The sequence below is a fragment of the Pinus tabuliformis genome, chromosome 8 (genome assembly GCF_031772625.1).
Source record: "Pinus tabuliformis cultivar Carrire ecotype Pingquan chromosome 8, CPIR1, whole genome shotgun sequence".
NCBI lineage: Eukaryota > Viridiplantae > Streptophyta > Pinopsida > Pinales > Pinaceae > Pinus > Pinus tabuliformis.
In genome coordinates, this window is record NC_142294.1 from 1,491,802,537 (window position 1) to 1,491,826,424 (window position 23,888).

General features: G+C 30.7%; 1 protein-coding gene across 1 annotated transcript in view; it reads left to right on the forward strand.

Annotated features, from left to right (window-relative positions):
* The first annotated feature begins 10,641 nt into the window (after nt 1-10,641).
* Nucleotides 10,642-23,888, forward strand: part of LOC149241472 (calcium-transporting ATPase 5, plasma membrane-type-like) — a 124,108-nt gene continuing 110,861 nt past the window's right edge. The window contains exon 1 of the mRNA XM_089370555.1: nt 10,642-11,237. Coding sequence (XP_089226681.1) covers nt 11,022-11,237 — 216 coding nt within the window. The 5' untranslated portion in view covers nt 10,642-11,021. The remainder of the gene's footprint in view (nt 11,238-23,888) is intronic.

Genomic DNA, 23,888 nt, shown 5'->3' on the forward strand with positions numbered 1-23,888 from the left:
CCGCATCAAGTTGTGTTATAAAGATCTAAGAAGTGATAGGGTGTTCATTGTATGATGGTCATGGTCTCAGTAGTATGGTATGATGTAAATGTTGCACCTAGCTATGTTATAAAGCTCCATGGGTAGCATGTGTTTGTCAGTTTATAAGTGTCATTGAACACCGAGGATGTTGTTCCCCCAAGGGGGAGGGGTTTCTAACAACCCTTGGTTGATTTCCTATGTAAATAAAAAAAAATAAGACCAAGGTCATGAGACACATATTCCAAGTTGAATGTTGGGAAAAACATAGTGATGTATATCTCTTGTGATTAATCTATGGCTATGGAAAGTGGCAAAGGCAAAGAGGCATAATTGGAATTTTATTTATGAAAATAAAGGAAATTAGGAGAAAATGGAGATGAAGGGTCGCAAATTTGCATGTGAGGAAAATTGAAGGAAAATGAAGAAAATAGAGGCCTCAATGATAAAAAGGCTTTTGAAGATCAGTTCACAACATTTTTTCCACTAAGCTTTTGTTGGTTAGATTTTGACAGCTTTTGGGTGGATCTCTCTTCTATTCTCTCATTCTCTCGTACTCTTGCACACTTATAGAAATCTTGGAGCATTATTGTAGAACTTGGGCATACATTAGATTTGGAGAAAGAAAGTAAAGGAAAAGCAAGAAGGCATAAGGGACAGCGAGATTAGAAGCTACGACTAGATTGCTTTGTAGGTAAAGGTTGCATGTATGATCTCCTTATTTATTTATGGATGCATGGTATATGCATGTGATTTTCTAGTTATTTGTTATCAATGGCATGGAGGATTGCCTATATTGACAACGGTTTTAGTCATGCCTTGCCATTTCCTGGATAGCCATGGTGTTGTGGGTTTTTCCACTTGATTTTTTTCTTGTTGGTGCTCATAATTCCTTATAATTGTGGGTTGGAACAAACGCTATGGAAGACCTATAACAACTTGGGTTGAGTTACTAGTCTTGGATCCTAGGTTGGGAAAAATGTTATGGAGCCCTTAGTAGGTTAAGTTACAAGTCCCTAGAGCCAGGTTGGACAAATTCTCTGGATCCCTAGAAGTTTGTGGGTTGAGTTACTAGTTCCTAAAGCCTTGGACAACTTGGGTAGAGACCGATTTGGTTGGTGTTAGTGATGTCCGACCATAGAGGTGGAATCATTGTGGTTGAGGGTTGAGGTGGTATGGCCTTTAGAAGCCTTGGATGGTTTCATCTTGGTTTATTCCATGAGATACCATATTCATGCTTGGAATATGGCACGAGGGTGATTAGCTAAAAGAGAGGTTTGGTTTAGCCCAATCTCTAGTTGAATGGTACGTGGAAGTCCCTAACTTGGTTGGTATTTTCATATATTAATAAGAGTTATTATTCTACTATGATTCATGTAGACTTGTAGTAATTATATTGGTGATATTGTGGTTGAGTTTCCATGGTTCCTATTCTGGTTATTTTCTAGTTATATGTTGGTTATATGATGTGCATCATCTATGGCTCTTGTCATGAATTATTTAGTTATTGATTGGTTGATGAATCTATGGACTAATAAGTGTTGTTGCAACTATGTGGAGAGGGAATAAAGCCTTATTAATGATTCTCTGGTGACCTTATTGAATTAATGAGAATATATGTATTTATAACCTACATGTATTATGTACACAAAGTGTTTGTATAAATGAGTAATTGGGACATCTAACTTCCTGAGGTCGTAACTTTGGAATACGATTTTTGTTTGACTATCATAATACCTTATTTTAAATATGTCCATGAGGAGGAAGAGAGAAAAATATGTGACATAAATTTTGGTACTTTTCTAGCCTCTCTGTTTTCCTTGAAGATGTCATTTAGTCACTCAAAACGGCCTCAAAAGTTTAGAAACCGAGAAACTACCAAAAAAAGAACTTTGTGTTAAGTTAAAGAAAATGAAACTGAAAAGAAATAGTTTTGGGTTAAATTAGGCTAATACCAGTGTGATCATGTATCATTGGGTGTTTACAGTTGGTTCTAGACATGTGGTCCCCATTTTCCATAAGTGAATCTTGGAAATCAAGTCTCGCACAACAACTCTTACCTCATGTTTATCTGACGAGCTTGTGGATTTGGGTAAATGTAGGAGAGGTGCTTACATTTAAATTTTTTATCCCTCTGTAATTAATACAAATCAGAGTCATGAAAAAGTCTTAGTCAATAGTTTGTCGCAACTCTCGGCTGAAATATTTTCTCAGTCGAGAGTTGTCGACCAATGAAAATTAGAAAACAATCAGCGATTTTCATGAAATAGCTACTTCATAGGAGTCAAAAACCTACCAAATTTAGGAGTTAGCTTATGCCTTTGGTACCATTCAATTCGGCTCTTAATCTAGTTTTTAATGATATAAGTTTTATTCACTTTGGTGAATAAATGATATTTATTAATAATTATATACTAAATTGTGTCACTGCAACTTTTCAGACTTTTGAAAATCACCTGAAATAAAAAAATCAATAACTTCAAAATCGAAACACCAAATCATTTGAAAACTCACTCGGTACTCTTTCTATTTGTCCTCTTCAAAAAAATATTTTCAGCAGACTCATTGATGATCACATAAAAATGAAAATTGATGGATAGCCGAAAGGGTTGAAAAATTGCCTTTTTTTGTCTTATCCTATTTCGTTAAATGATTAAACAGAGTGATTGAATCTAAAAATTCACCAAAAATAATCCAAGTTCGAGTGCAATCTATGTAGATTTTTATGATATAATTTTTTTCCCAAAATCAATTACCATCTCTACAAACTATGGTGGATACTAAAGTCACTCATTTTAATTGCCTAAATTTTTCATGTATATGCATTCAGTATCCACCAAATTTCTCCAGCTATATATCCATAAAAATAAAAATAAATATGAGTACGAAGGGAACACAATTCTCTATAAGTCTTATTTTTACTACAAAACAAAATTCTCAATGAAAATATGAGTTTCTAGCAGCTGAAGTTAAAAAACATAAAAATTCACAATTTTGTATGTCAAAAACAAGCTAAAAGTGTTTCCCAATTTCGCATGTTCATCTTGAAGATATTCTTTCACTTGAACAAAGATTAAATCATCCATAATTTTAACAATGGAAGGGATTGGTGTACACTAAAGTCAAAATTATACTTTATTTTATAGCATGCAACTTGATATGTATAGCTTCTTATTCTTTGCCCTCCAACTTCTCCAAGTTGTTTTTTATCTCTCTCAAGACTTTGAGATAACAAGTCTATGACAATATTAATTCTTTTAACTTATGATCATTTCGTAATTACTTTCTTACTCACTCAATATTTTTATATAATACATATAAGTTATTCACTTTATTACATACTCTAGTCATAGATTTAAAAACCGGAACCAGTGACTGGACCAGTCCACCTAATAAACCGAGTTTCAAACTAGAACTAGTCAAACAGGGATTGGTTAGATTTGAATGAACCGGTTTCAAAAAAACACATTAAATAATTAATTTTTAATGAAAAAAAAAAAGTTTTTAAGATTTAAAACCAATAAACACAAAATATGCAAAGTTTGCTCATATATATACCATGTAAAGGTGAAAATATCAAAATAGGACCAAGTGCAATACATATCAGCAACAAAATATATAATCAATGAGACTCTAAATGGCCTCTAGAGTATACAAACATCACAAGGACCATTACTTAAAACGGAATAACATAGAGCATATTTATAGTTTTATGAATAATTAGTGTGAAGCCTTCGAGTAAAATAAATTGTTGTTATCTAAATATATCAAGTATGAGCATGCAAAATTATAAATTACAGTTTAAATATAATTATTGGGACCTCAAAATGATTTTTAGGTAATTGATATGATGTTTAAGCATCTTTATATTAATGTATTACTGAGGATGAAATGACACGTTAGGTCAATAAAATGACATTATATTAATACACAATTGAAAGTCAAGTCTCTAGGTTTTGGAAGGATCGATAAAATGACAATAGTGACTTTTTTTTCTTTTTCTTTTCCTATTACAACCATTTTTGAGACAAAAAATGATATAAAGGGTTTCAGAAAAATTAACATCACAATAAATGTTTCTTTTTTTGGCACCCCAAAAGAGATTTTATTGAAATTAGCATCATAATAAATGTCTTTTTTCACCCCAAATGTAGTAGTGAGTATTGTATGCATATATGGGGCCTTAAGGTCACAGCCCAATGATCTACCGAATTCTAACCACTATGACTTGAGCTCCATAACTTTTACTTATTATTGTAGCAAGGCATTGAATATCTAAGAAAATGATGCAAGAGCATCGTCAGCAGGGTTACAAGTGAGATAGGAACCTAGGAGAATGGGGATAATGACAATAATGATGGTAGTGCAGAGTGCGTAATAGGCATAATTATGCATTGTGTGATAGAAGAATGGTTAATGAACCATGTACGAGAAGGATTTTCCTAGATAATTGGTGGACACAACAGCTTACAACACATGTATTATGGTGAATGGTGATTCTTTTATATGGACCTCAACCAATATTTATGCATGTACAAGGTGAAATTAGAGTGGAATGAATTGTACGAAGGGCATATTACTATACATTATGCTACAGGAAAAAGAGGCAAACATATGACTAAGAGATATTTTGGAAATTCAATAATGGGATTGAAATATACAGGGAGGATTCATGCACAATCAAGAAAGGTATATTTCATTGTTGGATCATTCAATATTAAATTACTCTTTATCCCTTAGAAAATTTTCTCTTAGTGTAATATGCAAATTGCAAGTCATTAATTCACATATCCAGGAGAGTAGGAGAGTAAAAGAGAATTAAATGCAAGGTATAGGGATTGTTCAATATGATTAAAAGAATGATGTTCTTTTAGGAATAAATCAAATAAAAAATTGTAAAGAAGATTTTATGTCTCAGTATTCAATGTCAAAGATTTTCATAGATGGTTAATGGAGTCAAAATTGAGAAAGTCAATAAAAGTAAAGTTGAATTCAAGGAGTCAATGTCTAAGTTGAAATCAAGTATTGGAGTCAATAGGCCAATTCCAAATCAATAAATGTCAATGGTATGTAATGGAGTTTTCTTTGAGTCTGTCAAATTAAGGTTCCTATAATTTAGTCCTAAGTGTAATCAAAGTGATGAAATAAATTGAGAAGGAGTCATTGATGTATAAAAGGGTGCATGTTCAATGGTACTCAACACCCTATAAATGGCAAGTCAAGAGTTTTTTGAAGTAATGAATTACAATAAAGTTCAGAGACATAGTCAAAAGTTAGGTTATTGCTTATACAAATTTGAGCCTGTGTTAGAACTATCCGTTCTGATGATAGGATTTTTTTTTTGTCCAAGTACCTAACATTATGAAAATATGAATAGTTGAAATGATCGAGACCCTACGAACGGAGACAAAAGAGTGTGTTGCGTGCGAGAATTGCATGAAATTTAGCAATTGTCGCAAACCGAAAAACCGTATAAAGACAAATCCGTATCAAGAACGTCGAACCTTTCACCGGGTCAAGACCCAACCAAAGCCACCACCCCCGACCCAAAAAGAAGAATACTTGAATATTGAATCAAATCAACCTTGATAGCGTGAATTAAGCTCAGTTTCAGCAACTTTACGTGTTCTTTCTAATTTCCAAATGAAAAATCCAAGTTTCCTTACTGGCTATTGTACAAGAATCATATTACAGGTGAAAAAAGAATATTGCAAGTGTCTTGTTGAGGGAGACTTTCCATATACAAGAAATAATTTTATGTAGGTATTTCAATGGAATAAGAAAGAAAGAAGAATGATGAAAAAAGAGGAAAAGGAAGTAGACTTCATGAAAATAAGAAACCTTACAAACAAAAAAAGTTTTATGAGAGAGAAGAAAAACTTCCAATTATAATTGGGTATAAGTTGTTGACAACTCCACAGTTGCAAATGTGGATAGATTTGTCTAGAGAGAAAAGAGTAGGGGAAGCTCTTGAGAGGAAGTGAGAAGGTTCAAAAGCCTATAGCTATGGCAAGTGAAGAGTAAGGGAAGCTCAGAAGGTTCTAGCTAAAGGAACCAAAAATACCAAAAATCCAAGTTCAGAAGAAGAGCTTGGTGAGGTTTTATGTAGAGGTTATATACAGCTCATAGTGGTCATGGAGAAGCTCACAGGGGGAGGGGGAGAAAGAGAGAGATGACTATGAGTAGTTAGGTAAATGGTTTGGGGGGAAGCCACAACAAAGTGAAAGAGGACATTGACTCCATGACATAAAAAGATGCAATATAGTTGAAGCAGATAGACTTATATGCAATGAGAGGCAATAAATGTCAACAATGATGCAGGAAAGCAAAAGGACGAAGCAGTAGAAAATAGACAAAACAAAGAAGCAGAAATAAAGTAGCATAAGCATAGTTAACCAAGCAGAAGAAAACAAAGCAACGTATAAATAAAAGTATATTTTGTGTGGGTTGAAAGGTATATATAATAAATCCATGAAGCATAACATCCCTAAGAAATAGTCCTTAGATAATGTCCTTTAATAATGCATAGATTGAAAACTTTTGAAATTGTATGTACCAGAGTCAATGGTGTTCAAACCACTAATGTAAAATATTTTTCATCATGTACTATTATGGTAAGCATAAACCATTAAATGATTATTCAAAGAGAAACTCAATGTGGGTAGAACCACATATTTGAGGTAGTCTACACCTAGCAGAGTCATTGATCTGAGTGAGAAGGAACTCATGTAAATTTTGAGCCATGAAAAGAGGCTCGTGCAAGAGAAGAATGATCATTGAGGATACAATGGAGCAAAGAAAACTATCAGGAAAATTTTTGCAAGAGATAGAGAAACGATGAAGAGTTTTTATTCCTCAGGAGTTTGATGCGGGAGCATCGACAACGGGGCTAAAAGTGAACCAGGAACTCGGTAGACTGGGGATAATGACAATGATGGTGGTAGGGAAGAGTGAGTAATAGGTATAGGTACATAGTGTGATAGAAGAATGGTTGATGAACCATGTACGATAAGGATTTTCCTAGAAAACTAGTGGATATAGTGGCTGGAAGCCCATGTATTACGGTGGATGGTGATTCTTTTATATGGACCTCAACTAGTATTTACGCAGGTACAAGATGGAATTAGAGAGGATTAAGGATGAAGAAGGTTAAATATCACTTGAATATGAAGATAAAGGATGACAAAGGCAAAGATAGAGAAAGGACTAATTTAACAGATAATTATCATTAAAGAGGAGACATAAAGAAATAATTGCTACTTGTAATGATTAATAAATAATATTATGAAAATATTGTAAAGTAGGCTTATTCTAGAATGTCTATTTACAAATGATAGATGAAGAGAAATTATTTAATGTAGGGAAGAATATTGTTGAGAGAATCTCTTGTGGAAATATTTTAGGAGATAGGTTGGGAGAAGGATTTAATTAATAGAATTTTCCCAAGGGGGGACTAAGGCATGCTTTGATGTCCCTTGCTTTTTGGAATTGTATTTTTTATTTTTATTCCAACTTTGATGCAACTTAAAATTCAACAAATACTAGATATATCTTACATCTTGTCGCCTCAACCATTATAGACTCCTTTAATTTCTCCCTTGCCACAGAAGTCAACAATCACACTAGATCAGGTTCCCTTAACCAATGTTAATTTCACAATTTTGAAATGTTTACAATGAAATAATGTCCAACAAAGTTCTCCTTAATGATTATTATAAATTTTGAGAATTTTTATATTAAATTACAATGTCCAACATAATTTTTTCAATATTTCTTTATTCACTTTCAAAATTATAAATTTTTTAATAAAATATTCATACTCATGTTTCTCTAATTGTGTACAAAGGGTATACTTCATATCCATCTCCTTTATTCAACATTTCCTCATTTTTAGCAATAATAATAATAAAATATATTTAATAAAATTTACAAAGCAAAATTTAAAAATCAAAGAACACCCAACAACCATCAACATATATTATTATATTATTTTAACAAGTAGTCTAACTTATACATGAAATGACCATTTTTCAATACATTTTGTGGTCAATTTTGTTCATAATCAGGTAGAGATTTTTAAAAAATATAAGTTTAAGTTATTTAATATGCAAAATCAAGTGCTTCACTAATTTTTTTAGGGTGTTAGAATCCATTTATGTATTAAAAATAATTGTATTGTTGGATTCCAACCAACAAACCATTTCATTTATTAATTAAATCACACTTTATATATATATATATATATATATATATATATATATAGTTAATCTTCTATTGCTTTTCTAATTTTCTTGTTGCATCAGAATAAATATATATTTTAAAAGTGTCTTTCATTTTTTTTTGACTAATTTTAATAAAGTGTCTTTCTTTCTTTTTATGATGAAGTGTCTTTCATTGTTTTTCAAATTTTATTCCATTAATAATTTATAATAAATTAAGCAAAATCTTTAGGTAGAAATCACATAAGCAGAACCACAGTTATTGTTGGTTGAAACGCATCCACCAAAAATTTCTTTTATGTAATTTCTACCAAAAAATCTTTGCTTAATTCATTATAAATCAAAAACTTAAATACAAAAATTTCATTAAAATCTCTAATCATACAATGTTCTCCTAAACTCCAACTAATCTACTACTAAACCATGACCTTACTGCACCGACATCACATGTACATAAACCTCTTCGCATGCAATTTCGACCACCCTTCGTCGAAATTTAGTTTCCAAAGGCCGAAGCAACTTTAAACAAAGAAAACCCTACGGTCATGATCTTTGCCGTATAAGATGAAGATGGAAGACATTATTTTCCACGAAACACTTTTTTCTCACAAATTTAGATTTAGATTTAATTATTGTAGGGAAGCTTCATATAGGGTAGAGTGATAGTCTTACGGATTTTACGGATTTTACACAATTCTGAATTGATTTAATTTTTTTTGGTTTAATTTTTTCAAAAAGTCATCAAAATTTGAATGGATTGAAATTGTGATTTTTTTTGGATTCTAATGCGAAAAAAGAATTTTATTATATTATTGTTAAATATTTTCTCTCATATACGAGGAACTTCCCATATTTTATGGATTCTATCAAATTTAGATTTGATTATTGTAAGCTTTATTAACATATATTATTTTTTATTTTAATGCCTAGTCTAACTAATACACTAAATGACAATTTTTAGAATACTTTTCTTAGTCAATTTTGTTCAAAATTTTATACAGATTTTTAAGATCATATGTTTAAGTAGTTTAATATGCAAAAATCTAGTGTTTTTAGGTTTTGTAGGATAAAATTTTTAAGATTATAAGTTTAAGTAGTTTAATATGCAAAAATCTAGTGTTTTTAGGTTTTGTAGGATACTTAATTCATTTAATTCGAAAGTGCATTTTAAACAACAAAAAATCATAATCTTACTAAAAATTGTATTGTCACATTCTAGCAAAAAGCCATTTCATTTATTACTTAAAGTAGCCCTTATTTTAATATTAACTACCATTGAACCTAATGCATATGCTTTTATTTAATACTAGTTGTTAAAAAAACTAAACATAAATACATATACATAAGAAAATGGACAGTGAGAATACATTTTATTTTTTTTAATTTTATTCAATTTGATTTCAAGTGGGTGTAGTTAGGATGGAAGAGAAGAGTTACTATTATCTTCTCTAGTCTCACAAAGATTGACATAATGGCTCCTTGAAAATAATTTATACATGAAAAATCATCGATTCACTTGGACAGAAATAAACTTTTAGTTTATATAATTAATATCAATATCTCGGTAATATATATGTTTTTCATCTCGTTTATATATATAAAAAATAAAATTAACTATCATTAAACTTTTTTTTTAATTTCTTCTTTATCTTCCGTTGCTTTTCTAATTTTGTTGTTGCATGAGAATGAATTTTTTTTTTATTTTTTCTTTCTTACTAATCTTCCGTTTAATTTTGTTGTTGCATGAGAATGAATTTTTTTTTTTTTTTTCTTTCTTACTAATCTTCCGTTGCTTTTCTAATTTTGTTGTTGTATGAGAATGAATATATATTTTAAAACTGTCTGTCATTTTTTTTTAATAAAGTGTCTTACATTCTTCTTCTGATTTTAACAATAAAATGTCTTTCAATTTTTTTCAAATTTTATTCTTTACCCATTTTATAACAATATAATTTTTTTTAATAAAGTATCTTACATTCTTCTTCTGATTTTAATAATAAAATGTCTTTCATTCTTTTTCAAAATTTATTCTTTAACCATTTTATAACCATATAAAATATTTTCTCTTCGTTACGTACTCTAACGATAAAAGCTTCACCTAAACTTCAACTAATCTACTGCGAAACCATGACCTTACTGCACCGACATCACATGTACATAAACCTCTTCGCATGCAATTTCGACCACCCTTCGTCGAAATTAAGTTTCCAAAGCCCGAAGCAACTTTAAACAAAGAAAACCTTACGGTCATGAAACAGTATTTTCCCAGCAGAAAAGAAAATTCTCAGCAGTAGCCGATAGGACGGCAGATGCCACTGAATTGCCGAAAGACTGAAAATCCTGAGAAATTGTTTTGTTTCCTAGTGACTAGATGCTTTGCTTGTGAGACTTTAAAGCGAAGGCCGACACGCGCAAAAGGGGCCTTACTGCTTTTATATTTGGGTTACCCATTTTCGCGTGGCCGCTCTATTCGGCTCGAACTCATTTTCGTCGACCCAATATCTGTTTTTAAAGTTCAATTTTGCGCAATCCACAGATACCTATAGAAAATGCGTCGAGAAGAGGGAGAATGTGAGAGGATTTCTGAAAAGGATTCACAGTACTTTAATGTCAGTAATACCGTGTTCTCCTGCTAAGGTTTGCTCCGAAACGGCGATATTAGTTCGATTGCTGTGTTTTAATTACTTGAAAGGCAAGCTGTGATTTGCAGTGGAGTTGGTGTGTAGTTTGTGTTATTGTGACGGGTGACATTTCTCCTGCGCCTGAAAAGCAATCAAGATTTCCATGAGCTCCGGCGGTCCCGGAAACCCGAGGAGAACTCCTTCGTGGGAGAAGTACGATCGCCTCAGGAACGACCACGAGGAAAGGGAAATGCAGCGCGGCGTTTCAAATATCGGTCCCAGTAACGCCGCGGCAGATGAAGACGCTGTCGTAAAAAATGGCGATGTTTTCGATATCCCACCCAAGAACGCCCCACTGGAAAGCCTCAGAAAATGGAGGGTATGTATATGTTCAATTTCTGTTTTATGGACCGTTGATTGGGATGCCATGGGTTTTTTTTACGACTTGGTTTAAAATCCAGTGAAGGGTATTCAGGTGGGTTATGAATATTTTTTGTTAAAGAAAATTATTTAAATTTTGGGATATGTTATAAGTTTAAACCAGGTTTGCTCTTCTTTATCCTTTTGTTTTATCCTCGTATATGTATGGTATATGAATGACCAAACAATCTCTGAAATCAAGGTTATAATTCACAAATCCTCATGTGCTGCATAAAAGACTTGTATTTGTTTTGATGTGGTTTAGCTCACATCACTTTCACATCACTTTCTTTATGGAGGGACGCATTTTCAAGTTTTGATTTTAAGTCTTAGAGTTTTCTAGCTTCTAAAAGCTTTATGATGTATTATCTGGTACTTTTATATTGTCTTAATATAATACAATCGTGCTTTTTCGTTCTAAAAAAGAGAAATCAACGTCATAATATTAAGATAAAGTTCTAATAGTATATTAAAGTTTTTTTTAAGTGCGAGCAAAAGTTTATTATTGATTTTTTAAGTTTTCCAGCTTCTAAAAGCTTTATGATGTACTATCTGGTACTTTTATATTGTCTCAATATAATATAATCGTGCTTTTTCGTTCTGAAAAAAAAAGAGAAATCAACGTCATAATATTAGGATAAAGGTCTAATAGTATATTAAAGTTTTTTTAGTACGAGCAAAAGTTTATTATTGGTTTTTTAAGTGATTTAGCAGTTAAATTTACGATTGAGTAATACATATTATATTTTTCTGATTTTGAACGAGTAAACAAATTTTAAGAAGAAACACACACATTTAACTATAAATTCTAATATTATATTAAAGTTTTTTTTAGTGTCATCAAAAATTTATTAAGTTTATTATTAGTTTTTTTTTAGTGATTTCACTGTTAAGTTTATTTTTCTGTTTTTAAACTAGTAAAACTTCTTAAAAAAACACATACATTTAACTATTAAATTCACTAATCAAATTCAAACTTTTTTTTATATATGATAGAGCTAAAATGGTTTCCATTTTTAAACTGACCCATTTCTCACTCCTTACCCCTGTAAATTTGATTATGACACCTAGGAAGCTGGGTGTATAGTGAAATGATATTCAAGTTTTTTTTGTTGGGATATATGGCAAATTATGTTTCAGCGTTTTTGTATCCGTTTTTGAATTGAATCATTCTATGCTTTGAGAATTTGATTATGATAGTTTTATTGTATCAATAAAAAGAAATTTATAGATATTGTAGTAAATTAAATTAAGTGTTAAATAAATAATTATAATAATAAAATAAATTTAATTATAAAAGTATAAAAAATAATAAAAATAATTAATTGATTTAATTTGATTTTGATGTATTGTGATTTTATTTTTATTAATAAAATTATATATATATATTTTGGAAAAAGAAGATATAATCACATTGAAATAAATTTAAAATAAATTTAAATAATAATAGTTTATATATAGTATTTTTTAATTTAAAATATATATATATATATATATATATATATATATATATATATAGGGGTTGCTTATAGAGGTTTTAATTACTAAAATGGTTAGAATTTTTATTTTTTTTATTTATTTTTTTTTAAGTTGAGAATAAGATTTTGAATCATGTTTTTGATGGTGGAAATAGATTTAACACCATTAGAAACCCCTGGGACACCCAAAATAGCATATATTTCCAAAAATTTCCACCATATTTTATCAAAATTGAAATTAACGTTGTTTTTTAAGCAAATTTAAACCATAGTTAGACTAAGCAATATTTTTATACTTATAAATTTGAAATATATATAAAAAATAAATAGTAATTATAAATTAAGATCTATTTCACCATATAAATTAAAATAATGATTCCTATATAAATTTAAATAACAAATACATAAAAACTTAATTGCACAATAAACTCTTCTTCTAAACTTTACACCAAATGCTATATGCATCACATTAAAAATTTATATTCAAAAAATTGTCAAACTCTTGTGCCTGAGAGATATATTGGTTTTAATAAAATTGAAATTAGAATGTTTGAATATATAAAAGAATTAAAAAAAGATTTTCTTCTTAAGAGATTGGATCTTTCTCAAAATTTGATAGATGATTTTATCCTAGTATATAGTGAAACAATGATACTAAGGTTTTTTCAATTTGAATTTGATTTTGATACATCTACAGAAACTTCATGTATAATGAAACAACGATACTGAGTTTTTCTTAATTTGAATTTGAAATTCACAAAAATACTAAGTTTTTCTTAATTTGAATTTGAATTTCATTATGACACCAAGAGGGAGGGAAGATTCATGTAAACACATACTAAGGTTTTTATTAATTTTAATTTTAATTTGATTATGGCACTACAACGAAGTTTCATGTATAGTGAAACAACAATACAAGGTTTTGCTTTATTTGAATTGGACTGGGTCTAAATTTTGATAGGTAAAAGGAAGCTATGTATACATTATTAGTTTTTCCAAAATCCCAATTTATCTAAATTTATATTCTAGTCGTTAAAGGTGAGTTTTTTATATCTTGCTAATCTAAATTCTAAATTAAATTAAAGATTCTAATTGCTAAATGGAAGGATTTTTTTGAATCTTGCTAGCCCAAATTCTAAACTAATCTAAAGATTCTACTTGCTAAAGGGAAGCTTTGAATATGGTGGAATGATACCTTGGGAGTTTTGGGTATTTTGAATTGGTTTAGATCCTTAAGAAAATTATGAGAATTTGATTGATTAGATTTTGTGTACTTTTTTTGGATTGTAGTTCTAAGCTAACCTAAAGATTTTAGTTGCTAAAGGGAAGTTTTGAATATCGTGGAATGATACTTTAGGAGTCTTGCCCTATTTTGAATTGATTTAAATCCTCAAGAAAATTATGAGAATTTGGATTGTGTACATTTTTTGTACTTCCTTTGGATTATGGTAGCTAAAAGAAAGTTTGTTGCATGTAACATTACTTTATTTAAACCAATTTACTCACTCACACATGGGTGGACTTCTTATTTCTCCAAATTATAATAAATATAGGAAAGTTTTATGTATGATGGAATAATGGCCTAGAGTTTTTATCCCATTTTTTGGGAAACTCAAACCCATATTTCAATAACTAGAGGGAAGCTTTGTGTGTGGTGAAACAATGCTATCAAATGTTTTTCTAATATTCAAATGTGATCTAAATCTAAAATCTAGTAGCTAGAGGGAAGCTTCATAGATTGTTGAATGATATCTCCAACAAGTTTTCTCAATTTTGAATCAACTTAGATCCTCACAAAATTAGTAAAACTTTCATTTAACTCTATCTCTAACTTCATATATCTTCAAATTTTAATATCTAGAGAGAAATTTGCTACATGATTGCATCTAACACATTTTCTTACACACATAAGGGGTGTGACACTCTGAAATTTGACTATATTTACATTATTTTGCCAAGATGACACTCTATAGACCAATATGGGGGAGGTGTTGTAGTAACCCATTATATTAAACATTGTAGTGAAGCATTGAATCAAAAATAATAATAATAATAAAATATATCGTTGACTCAATTAAGAAAATGATAAAAAACAAACAGAATAGAAGTAATAATAAAGATAATATGTGCTTAATTTGTTATATTGTAATTTTATTTCTAACCAATTTTCTTAGAAAAATCATAATATCTGTCACTTAACAAGCAAAACAAAAAAGTGATGTTTGTTTTACTAAAACAAAAAAAATAAGAGTATTTCTATTTTTTAATCTGTATATCATCAAATATATATATATAAAGTTTGTACATGTTTATTTATTAGCAACCATATGGTTGATAAGGCCAATAGACATCAATACATGGTAAACATCCAAACACTTATTTCATAATACATTCTACTTTGCTAAAATTTAAAAAATCTTAAAAACTAACTAAGTTATAACCTTTTAGAGACAATGAAGCTATGAATATTAGGGTTTATTCTACATACCCATGCATGGCTATGACCCTCCTTCAATCATATGTTTTCGAGAGTTTGTAAATATTTTGGATCTACTAGCATTCCTTTTCAATCTACTCATCTTCGACATCATTTTCATAAAGTAGCTAGGCAAAGTGGGGTTTATGGTTTCTTAAAGAAACATTCCCTGGGTGCAGCTTGGAAAACTATAAATCCATGGTTTTGCTTGCCAAAAACAATGCAAGATCCAAAATATGGGGTTAAATCTAGTAATATCCGAGAATATGTCCAATATATGTAGGATCATGCTTTGATCCGCCAGTTAATTAGATTATGGCCTTAAAAGACTTTGATTGGGTGGAGCCAAAATAAATTGAACCTCTACCATAAAATAAAACTGGAGCTGGGGGGAAGTCATACATATAGAATGTAGGCAAATATTCAATAAAAAAAAACGTAATTTACTATTAAAATTTGTAATTTTTTGGTGAATATTATCCATTTAATCATATAGATGCAAAAAATAAGTGAGTTTTTTAACTAAATTGACAAATAATTCTTTTTTTTTCAGAAAATGTCCAAAAAATAACCAATTAGCAAAATTTTGTGGAGAAAATTTTCCCTAAAATGCCATTGACAACTTTTTCAATGTGCTACTCAGAGAGGGAGGTTTACATCATATACCCTGATATGTTTTTACATGAATATCTCTCAGCCTCTTCTAGCTTCAATAGATATTTATATGGATAATTATTAGTCTTTGGAAGCAGTCTCTAGATTATGAACATGTCCCCTTTAGATGGGGACTTTGTAAAGAATGCATGCGTCTTAATGGGGACTATTTGATGAATGCAAATAAATCATCCAAAGAACGCCCCTCTCAAAACGAGCAAGATGATTTGGGAAAATGCCCTTAAAGAAGAAGAAATTTGAATGTTGAGGATGCCCCAAATCCTTACCAAATCCCTAGATTTGGAAATAGGTTTAAGTATGTCTCCTTTCCCAAGGAATCTTCGGAGCAAGATAATATTTAATCAAACTTACAACCAGCAAGAACAAAAACCCATAAGCCTTTATTGAATCTTCCAAAGCCCATGGGAAAGTTTCTAGAAGAGTACCAATAAAATACATTACTATAGGAAATGGTTTTGCAGCAAGAAGCTAAAGCAAAAGTCATACCAGAAGATATAGATGTGGATGATCCATAGTTAAGTGCCTTTGTAGAAGAATAACATGGAAAAGATATGAAGGACATGTTCATGCTAGGATTCTTTACAAGGCCTATCTTTAATGCAAGGAAGGAGACCATACCGGCTTGAGTTCTTCAAAGTCTTGTCTTGAGGTTTATGTAAAGGATTTCAAAGTCACGGTCTCCATGCAAGACAAGGAAGGAAAAAAATGAAGCCACAAAGACAATAAGATATTGATTGAACTAAATGGTGAACAAAGAAAAGAAAATCATATTGACGTTAAAAGCATTTCCTCCCTTAAATTTTTGAATGGGCAAATTTTCCTCCCAAATTTTTGAATGGTCAAATTTTTTTCTCATGGTCTATATAGAAAAAGTGTCTCCTATTGAGTTTCCAATGTATTATACTCATTAAATCGTGAGAGGAAACTTCGACGAGCCTCCGTAAAAGAAAAAGCGCGAATCAACTTTATACAAAAGAAAAACCCCACAGGTTATGATTTTTTGGGCCAACTTTGTACAAAAGAAAACCCCACATGTCATGTATTCTACTCATTAAATCGTGAGAGGAAACTTCGACGAGCCTCCGTAAAAGAAAAAGCGCGAATCAACTTTATACAAAAGAAAAACCCCACAGGTTATGATTTTTTGGGCCAACTTTGTACAAAAGAAAACCCCACATGTCATGATTTTTTTTGCATGAAAAGATGAAGATCGGAGAGAATTTTTTCAATTAAAGAGAATTTTGATGTATAAGCAGAGGAAAAGAAATATTCTCAGGAGCCGATGGGACGACAGATGCCACTGCATCGAGGAAAGATGGAAAAATTTACAATCCTGTAGGTCTGGGAGAGATAAAAAGCCAAAGCAACAGATTATAACTTTTTCTTTTTGTGTGAAGATGCTTTCCTTGGTTGTAAGATTTTAAAGCGAAGGCGGCTACGCGCAAACAGGCACTCAATTAGCGTGACTGCTTTAATCAGCGCTAACTGGTTTTCATCGGCCCCATATCTGCTTTTCAAGTATAATTTTGTGCAATGCACATATATACCTATACGAGATGTATCGAGAAGTGGGGAAATCTGAGAATATTTCTGGAAACAGTTAACTGCACTTTAAGCCTTAAGGTGAGTAATACTGTGCTTTCGCGCGAACGTTTGCTCCGAAACGGTGAGATTAGTTTGATTTTAGTAAGTTAAATACTTAACCTGCGATTTGCATTGGTGGTGGTGTGTGGTTCGTGTTACAGTGACGGGTGACATTTCTACTGCGACTGAAATACAAGACTGTCATCAACTCCAGCGGTCTTGGAAACCTGAGGAGATCTCCATCGTGGGAAAAGTAAATGCAGCAGGATGTTTACACTATTCCACCCCAGAATGCTTCATTGGAGTGCCGGAAAAGGTGGAAGGTGTGGGAAAATATCGTAAATTGGGATTTTTATAAATTCAAGTAAAAGCTGTCAAACTTCATATTTTAGGTGTTTTAGAAGTTTTTGATAGTGTTGAATCTATTTCCACCCTAAAAGCATGATTTAAATCTAACTCTACAAGATTTTTGAAATTTTTTAGCCAGGATTCTGACCACTTTTGGCCGTCCTCGCAATTCTCTACCTATATTTATAGTTTAAGGAGTTTTTTTGAGTTACTATTTAAATTTTGAATTTATTAAGTGTCAAAAGGGATCAAATTTTTTAAGGTGTAGATTTTTATTTTAGTGCAGAATTTAAGGAAAAGTTGGCACCTTGAGAGATTTAACATTTCATGGTTTTAAATGGGTTATATCACATAAAATTGTTGTTGGCAAAACCATGGATTGGCAAAACATTGAGCCCAAAAACCGACAATCTTAAATTGAATCTATGACCTCAATTTCTCCCATAAGAATATTTAGAAGCATTTATAATTTTTATTTTTATTTTTATTTTAAACCAGTTTAGATCTATTTTAAGCCTAGGTTGGTTTAATTTCCCCCTTTAAATAGGTTACATTCTACATGAATACCATGTGTCAATACCATGGGTTCTCAATACCATAGATCAATACCATGGACCATTTTTATTTTTATTATTATTTTATTTTTATAACATTATTTTTATTTTATTTTATTTTGACTCAATTAAAATGTTTACATTACATTAATTTTTTTATTTTATTTTATTTTATTTTGATGTAATTTGACTTACTCAAAATGTTAAACATTACATTACAACATCTCTATCATACTAGGTTGGAGAGGCTTCTCGGTACAATAATTTGAGTTCTCTACATTTTATTTTTTAATTTTTAATTTTATGTTTGTTTTTTAGAGTCAAAATGTTTACATAACTTAAAATACATTTCAACAAAATAAATCATTAATAAATTTTTTTGAATGAGACAAGATATTCATTATGTTCATAATGTAGGATTTTGTTAGACGATCATGGAGGCATGTAAACCTGGTAGGTTGTTATATGCTTTTGAATTTTCTTGGGGCAATAAGAGATGTTCAAAGACCAAAAAAGGTGATTTTGAATCTCTGGCTTAACTTCTATCCGTTTTCGTTTTTCTTTTTATTCTTAAAAATGCTCTGAAATTTAACGATAATGATGATGATTAATGTCCACTAAGACCATGTGGTCTATCTCAATGTGTTAGAATTACAAATTTTAATAATACTAGTGTAACTGTATAAATTAAATGGCTAGTAAAAGTAGATAGCCATATATCCATAATAAATCTCAAAACACACACATTTAATGATAATGATGAGGATTAACGTCCACTAAGACTGATGTGGTCTATCCTATTGTGTTAGAATTACAGATTTTAATAATACTAGTGTAACTATATAAATTAAATGGCTAGTAAAAGTAGATAGCCATATATCCATAATAAATTTCAAAACACACACATTTAATGATAATGATGATGATTAACGTCCACTAAGACTGATGTGGTCTATCCTATTGTGTTATAATTACAAATTTTAATAATACTAGCGTAACTATATAAATTAAATGGCTAGTAAAAGTAGATAGCCATATATCCATAATAAATCTAAAAACACACATGTTTTCATACATCTCATGTTGCTAAACTTAAGAAAATCATAAAAATTAACTAAATTATAAATTATTTTAAAAATACTATTATTATTAAAAATATTAATATAGAAATTAAACATATATACATTTCTTAAAACATGAAATAATATTCTTAACCATAGAGCTTCATCTCCATTATATATGGAGATTCTTAATCTTTAAATAGGCTTTGTTACAATACCATGCCTTATCAATTCCGACTTCAAAAAAACCATAACATATTTCATATAACATATATTCATATGACCCTTTTTTAATCAATGACTTTAATTAAAATGGAAAAAATGGCATAACTACTTTGCATATAAATCTCAACCATTTTATTTATGTACTACTAAGAATATTTTATAAGATTCTATTAATTCCTATCATCCACTTAATAATTATTGAAAATTATATTAAAATTGTGGAAATTATTATTCCAAAATAAACACACTTATCCACATAAATTTATTGATATTACAAATTTAAATTATAAATTCTATATAATTTAAATATAATTTCTTCAAAACATTAAATGCATTTATTGATTAATGTGACAACTTAATTATATTATGATTTTATAAATTATCATTACAATGAGAAATTTGGGATCCATCTCATAATGGTTACTTTTCTTCAAAGTTACCAAGATTGAGCATGACCGCTTAATCCAATCCCTCAAGCGATTTCCCATTGATAAAATAATTTCAACTCCTTTCTAGCTAAAAAATTTCCAAAATACTCTCAAGATTCAAATACATTTACATTCCATTTTCCACTACTTTTTTATTTAATTTTGATTAGCTTCTTGTTTCCTTCTCGGAAATATTTTTTCCCTTCATCCCCACTTGAATCTACCGCGTGTTTTCTGCTACATCCAATGTGCAATCCTTCAGTGAGTGAGTGTTGTTGTCTTTAGGTTCTTATTCATCTACCTAATCTTCCCAAGAAATTGCTTATGCATCCTTTTGCTTTGAGGATTCGAAGGGGAATCTAACTTTCACTAGGGTTTGTTGCATTTCCTTTTATGCTGAATATGGAGGGTCGTCATTGACATGCACTTCTTCCTCACTTATTTTTGTTTTTCTTAGGGGTTTTATTTAACAAGAACTTCTTCATGTTTGTCTTTTGCTTCTTTCTTACCCTAAGTGTCTTCATTTTATAATTTTCACTTTGAACTCCTTCCCACCATTTGAGCTTCTGGTTATTTTCCCAGGCTTTATTATTCTACAAATGCTTGAGGCAATTTTTTATTACATTCCTTGTTTCATAACATGCTCAACATCGAAATGAGACATTTTCATAATCAAGTTTATGAACCCATACATAGTTAGGAGTCTTATAAAATTATTCAATCTCTAATTATGGAAATAAAACTTCCCTAATGCATTTCTGATAGAAAATAACCTTAGATGCATAATGGAGTTGCAAAAAACGATCGAAACTTCCATCTTTGAGATTCTACAAACTACTACAAAAGCACAAATCAAGTTTGTGTCACAGGTAGTATGAAACCCATTAACAAAATCCATGGGGATGGAGTACAAATTCCTCGAGGGAGTTGTAAGGCTAATACAACACCAACATGTAGTTTGTAGGTTTGCATTCATAGAAATTTAAAAATTTTAAATCTTTGATATAGTTTTCCATTTGTTTGTGCATGAAAGGCCAAAACAAGTACCTCTATGAGTGCAATAACCTTTTCTACACAATGAATACCCATAAGATGAAGAATGTGCCTCTTAGATTAGAGGAAGGAAAGTTGGACCAATTGGTATGCAAAACTAATTCAACTTGTATCATAGTCTATCTATAATTATATAATCTAGGAATCAAACGTGGTTTAATGAAGAGAGCTTATAATAGGACTGGATTAAGGTTGGTGGAATAAGAAGGTTTCTATTTTCCATATTCTATACATCTAACATCTAAAATAGCAAGAGCCTTGGCATGCGGTTTACTAAATAGATCAATCACTTTATTTGAGTTGCATTAATTATATTTAACGACTAAATGGAACCATTGAATCTAGAAAGCTCATTTTAAACGTATTTTCTCTTGAATTTTTAGATTGGAAATTTAAAAGTTGTCTAGGGCATGATGATCAATGTGTAAGATAGTTTCCTTAAAAATGAAATACTATCATCATTACTTGAGTGCTTGGACCAATGCATAAAATTCATTGTAATAAGTGTTGTAATTGAACTTGTTTAGACAAGGTATCTAAACAGTACATCATTGGATGTAGACGTGCTAAACAATAGTACCTAAGGCATATTGTGAATCATTTGTCTCAATTTAAAAATGTTGTTGTAAATTGGGAAGATCAATCACTAAGTGCATAAAAAAGAACATCTTTAGCTTCTGAAATTCTTGTTATTCTTTAGGAATCTAATGAAAAGTATGTTGATTGTTAGAGTGATACACTGGACAAGTAATGGGGTAGAAGTAATAATGAATTTCCTATAAAAATCCATGCCTCTTAAGAAACTCTTTAGATTTGTAGTGTTGGTGGGTGTGGGCCACTCCAAAATTTGAATTTTGGTTTGATTTGTGTGAACCATCTCTCATAAATCACAAAAACCAAGTACTGGACAAATGTTTTCCAAAGAATATCTTTGTCATTTTGTATTGCAATTTGTATTGGTTAGTGCATCCAAAATATTTTATACATGTTACAAATGATTGGACAAGTTTTGCTAAAAACCAAAATGTCATCTAAGAAACAACAAACTTATTGGAATGTGGACAAAATATGCCACTAATGGTCTGCATGAAGGAAGGAAAGGCATTGATGAGGTTGAAGGACATAACTAATCAGTGATAGATACCAAGCAATATTTTGTACATCTACAAGGTCCATTCATATGTAGTCATAGTCTGAAGTGAGATCCAACTTGGTGAAGTAATTTCCCCCCTAGAAATAATCAACAAGGTCATCAATTTGAGGTAGAGGTAATGGTTCCTAACAATGGCCTTATTGAGGGTCCTTTCATTTGTGCAATGCACTATTCTTGCCAATATTTCTTGTGTATAACCAATGTAGGAAGTTTGCAAGCGGATGTACTAGGTCTAATTTTTGCATCCACCAAAATTTGTGTGAGTTGTGGTATCTACGAAGTTGGAAAAAGAAGAATTAGGAAAGAGCTCAATGAAATGTTGTATGTTTCAAAGGAGAGGTAAACCCTTTGGATCTTCATAAACATATATGTATAATTCAATGATTGATTGTATATCAAATTCAAGTAACTTCCCTTTATTTCCTTACCTAACTTATGTGGACAATTCCAATGAATATAATTTGTTGAGAGTGATTTGTTTAATAGATGGCCCTTTGGAATGTCCATGGGGAATAATAAAAAGAGAAGTGGAGGTAATTTTGTTTGTCTTGTTGTCTTTGTGAAACATAAAAGTGTTGAAGTAGCCATTAAGTTATGCATGTCAGCTAGAAAAATGGTATGTCCTACCTAAAATCAGGTTAGAACTCCCAAGAAGAATGACATCACACTCAACTGTGTCACCAAAGGGTCCAACGACAAAGATGATGGAACACATTTGAGTGATGAAGTTAGATTTTTTGAACTACTTGACCCATCCCTACTAATATAGCTTAGGATGAGCTATTGTTGATAGATTTAGCTCTATAATTAACTACTAGGATACTATTTTCTTCTCGTTACCATGGTTCACAATGAGGGAGCTTAATTTATCCTTGATATGGGAAGGTTTTGTAAATAGATATTCTTCATCATTATAGAGATATAGAAGTGGAATTGGTTACATATACATCTGTGTCTCTAAAAATATTATGATTAGTGAGAAGATATTGAACTTTATTAGTGATCTTTCCGTGGAGAAATTTGCACTTATCATTAGAATCTCCATATCTTTTTTTGTAGAAGCACTAATTCCTCTTCTTCAGTGTCCTAGCAAAAATAATTTATGTTAGGAGACCCCATGTTCTATCCACTGTTACTGGATTGGGATTTGGGCTTTAGACGTGGTAGGAGGTTGAGGAGAGAAAATCAACTCATTTTTATTGATAGAAATGGTTTTAGCTAGGTTACACTCTATTTTGGAAGCAAGAAAGAAGCGATGTTCTATAATGGAAGAAATAAAAAATATCTCTAATACCTTCCTTAAATGCAACAATTACCTAAAAATGGAATTAACATAGACTATGTCTTACGAGTCTCTTACCTTGAGCTTTACCTTGATCTTGTTAAATTTTGGGTAGCTCAGAAGGTATTTCTAAGAAGAGGAAAACCCACAATAAGATGTTTGATGGGTGATTTACCCAAAATGGGGTTTTGGACCCAAGTAAGGGGTTTGGGGCCAAGAAATAAATTATTATTAATTCTTAAGGTCAAGAGGACAAAAACCCTAAGTCTAGAGGGTTCCTAAGTGACCAAAAG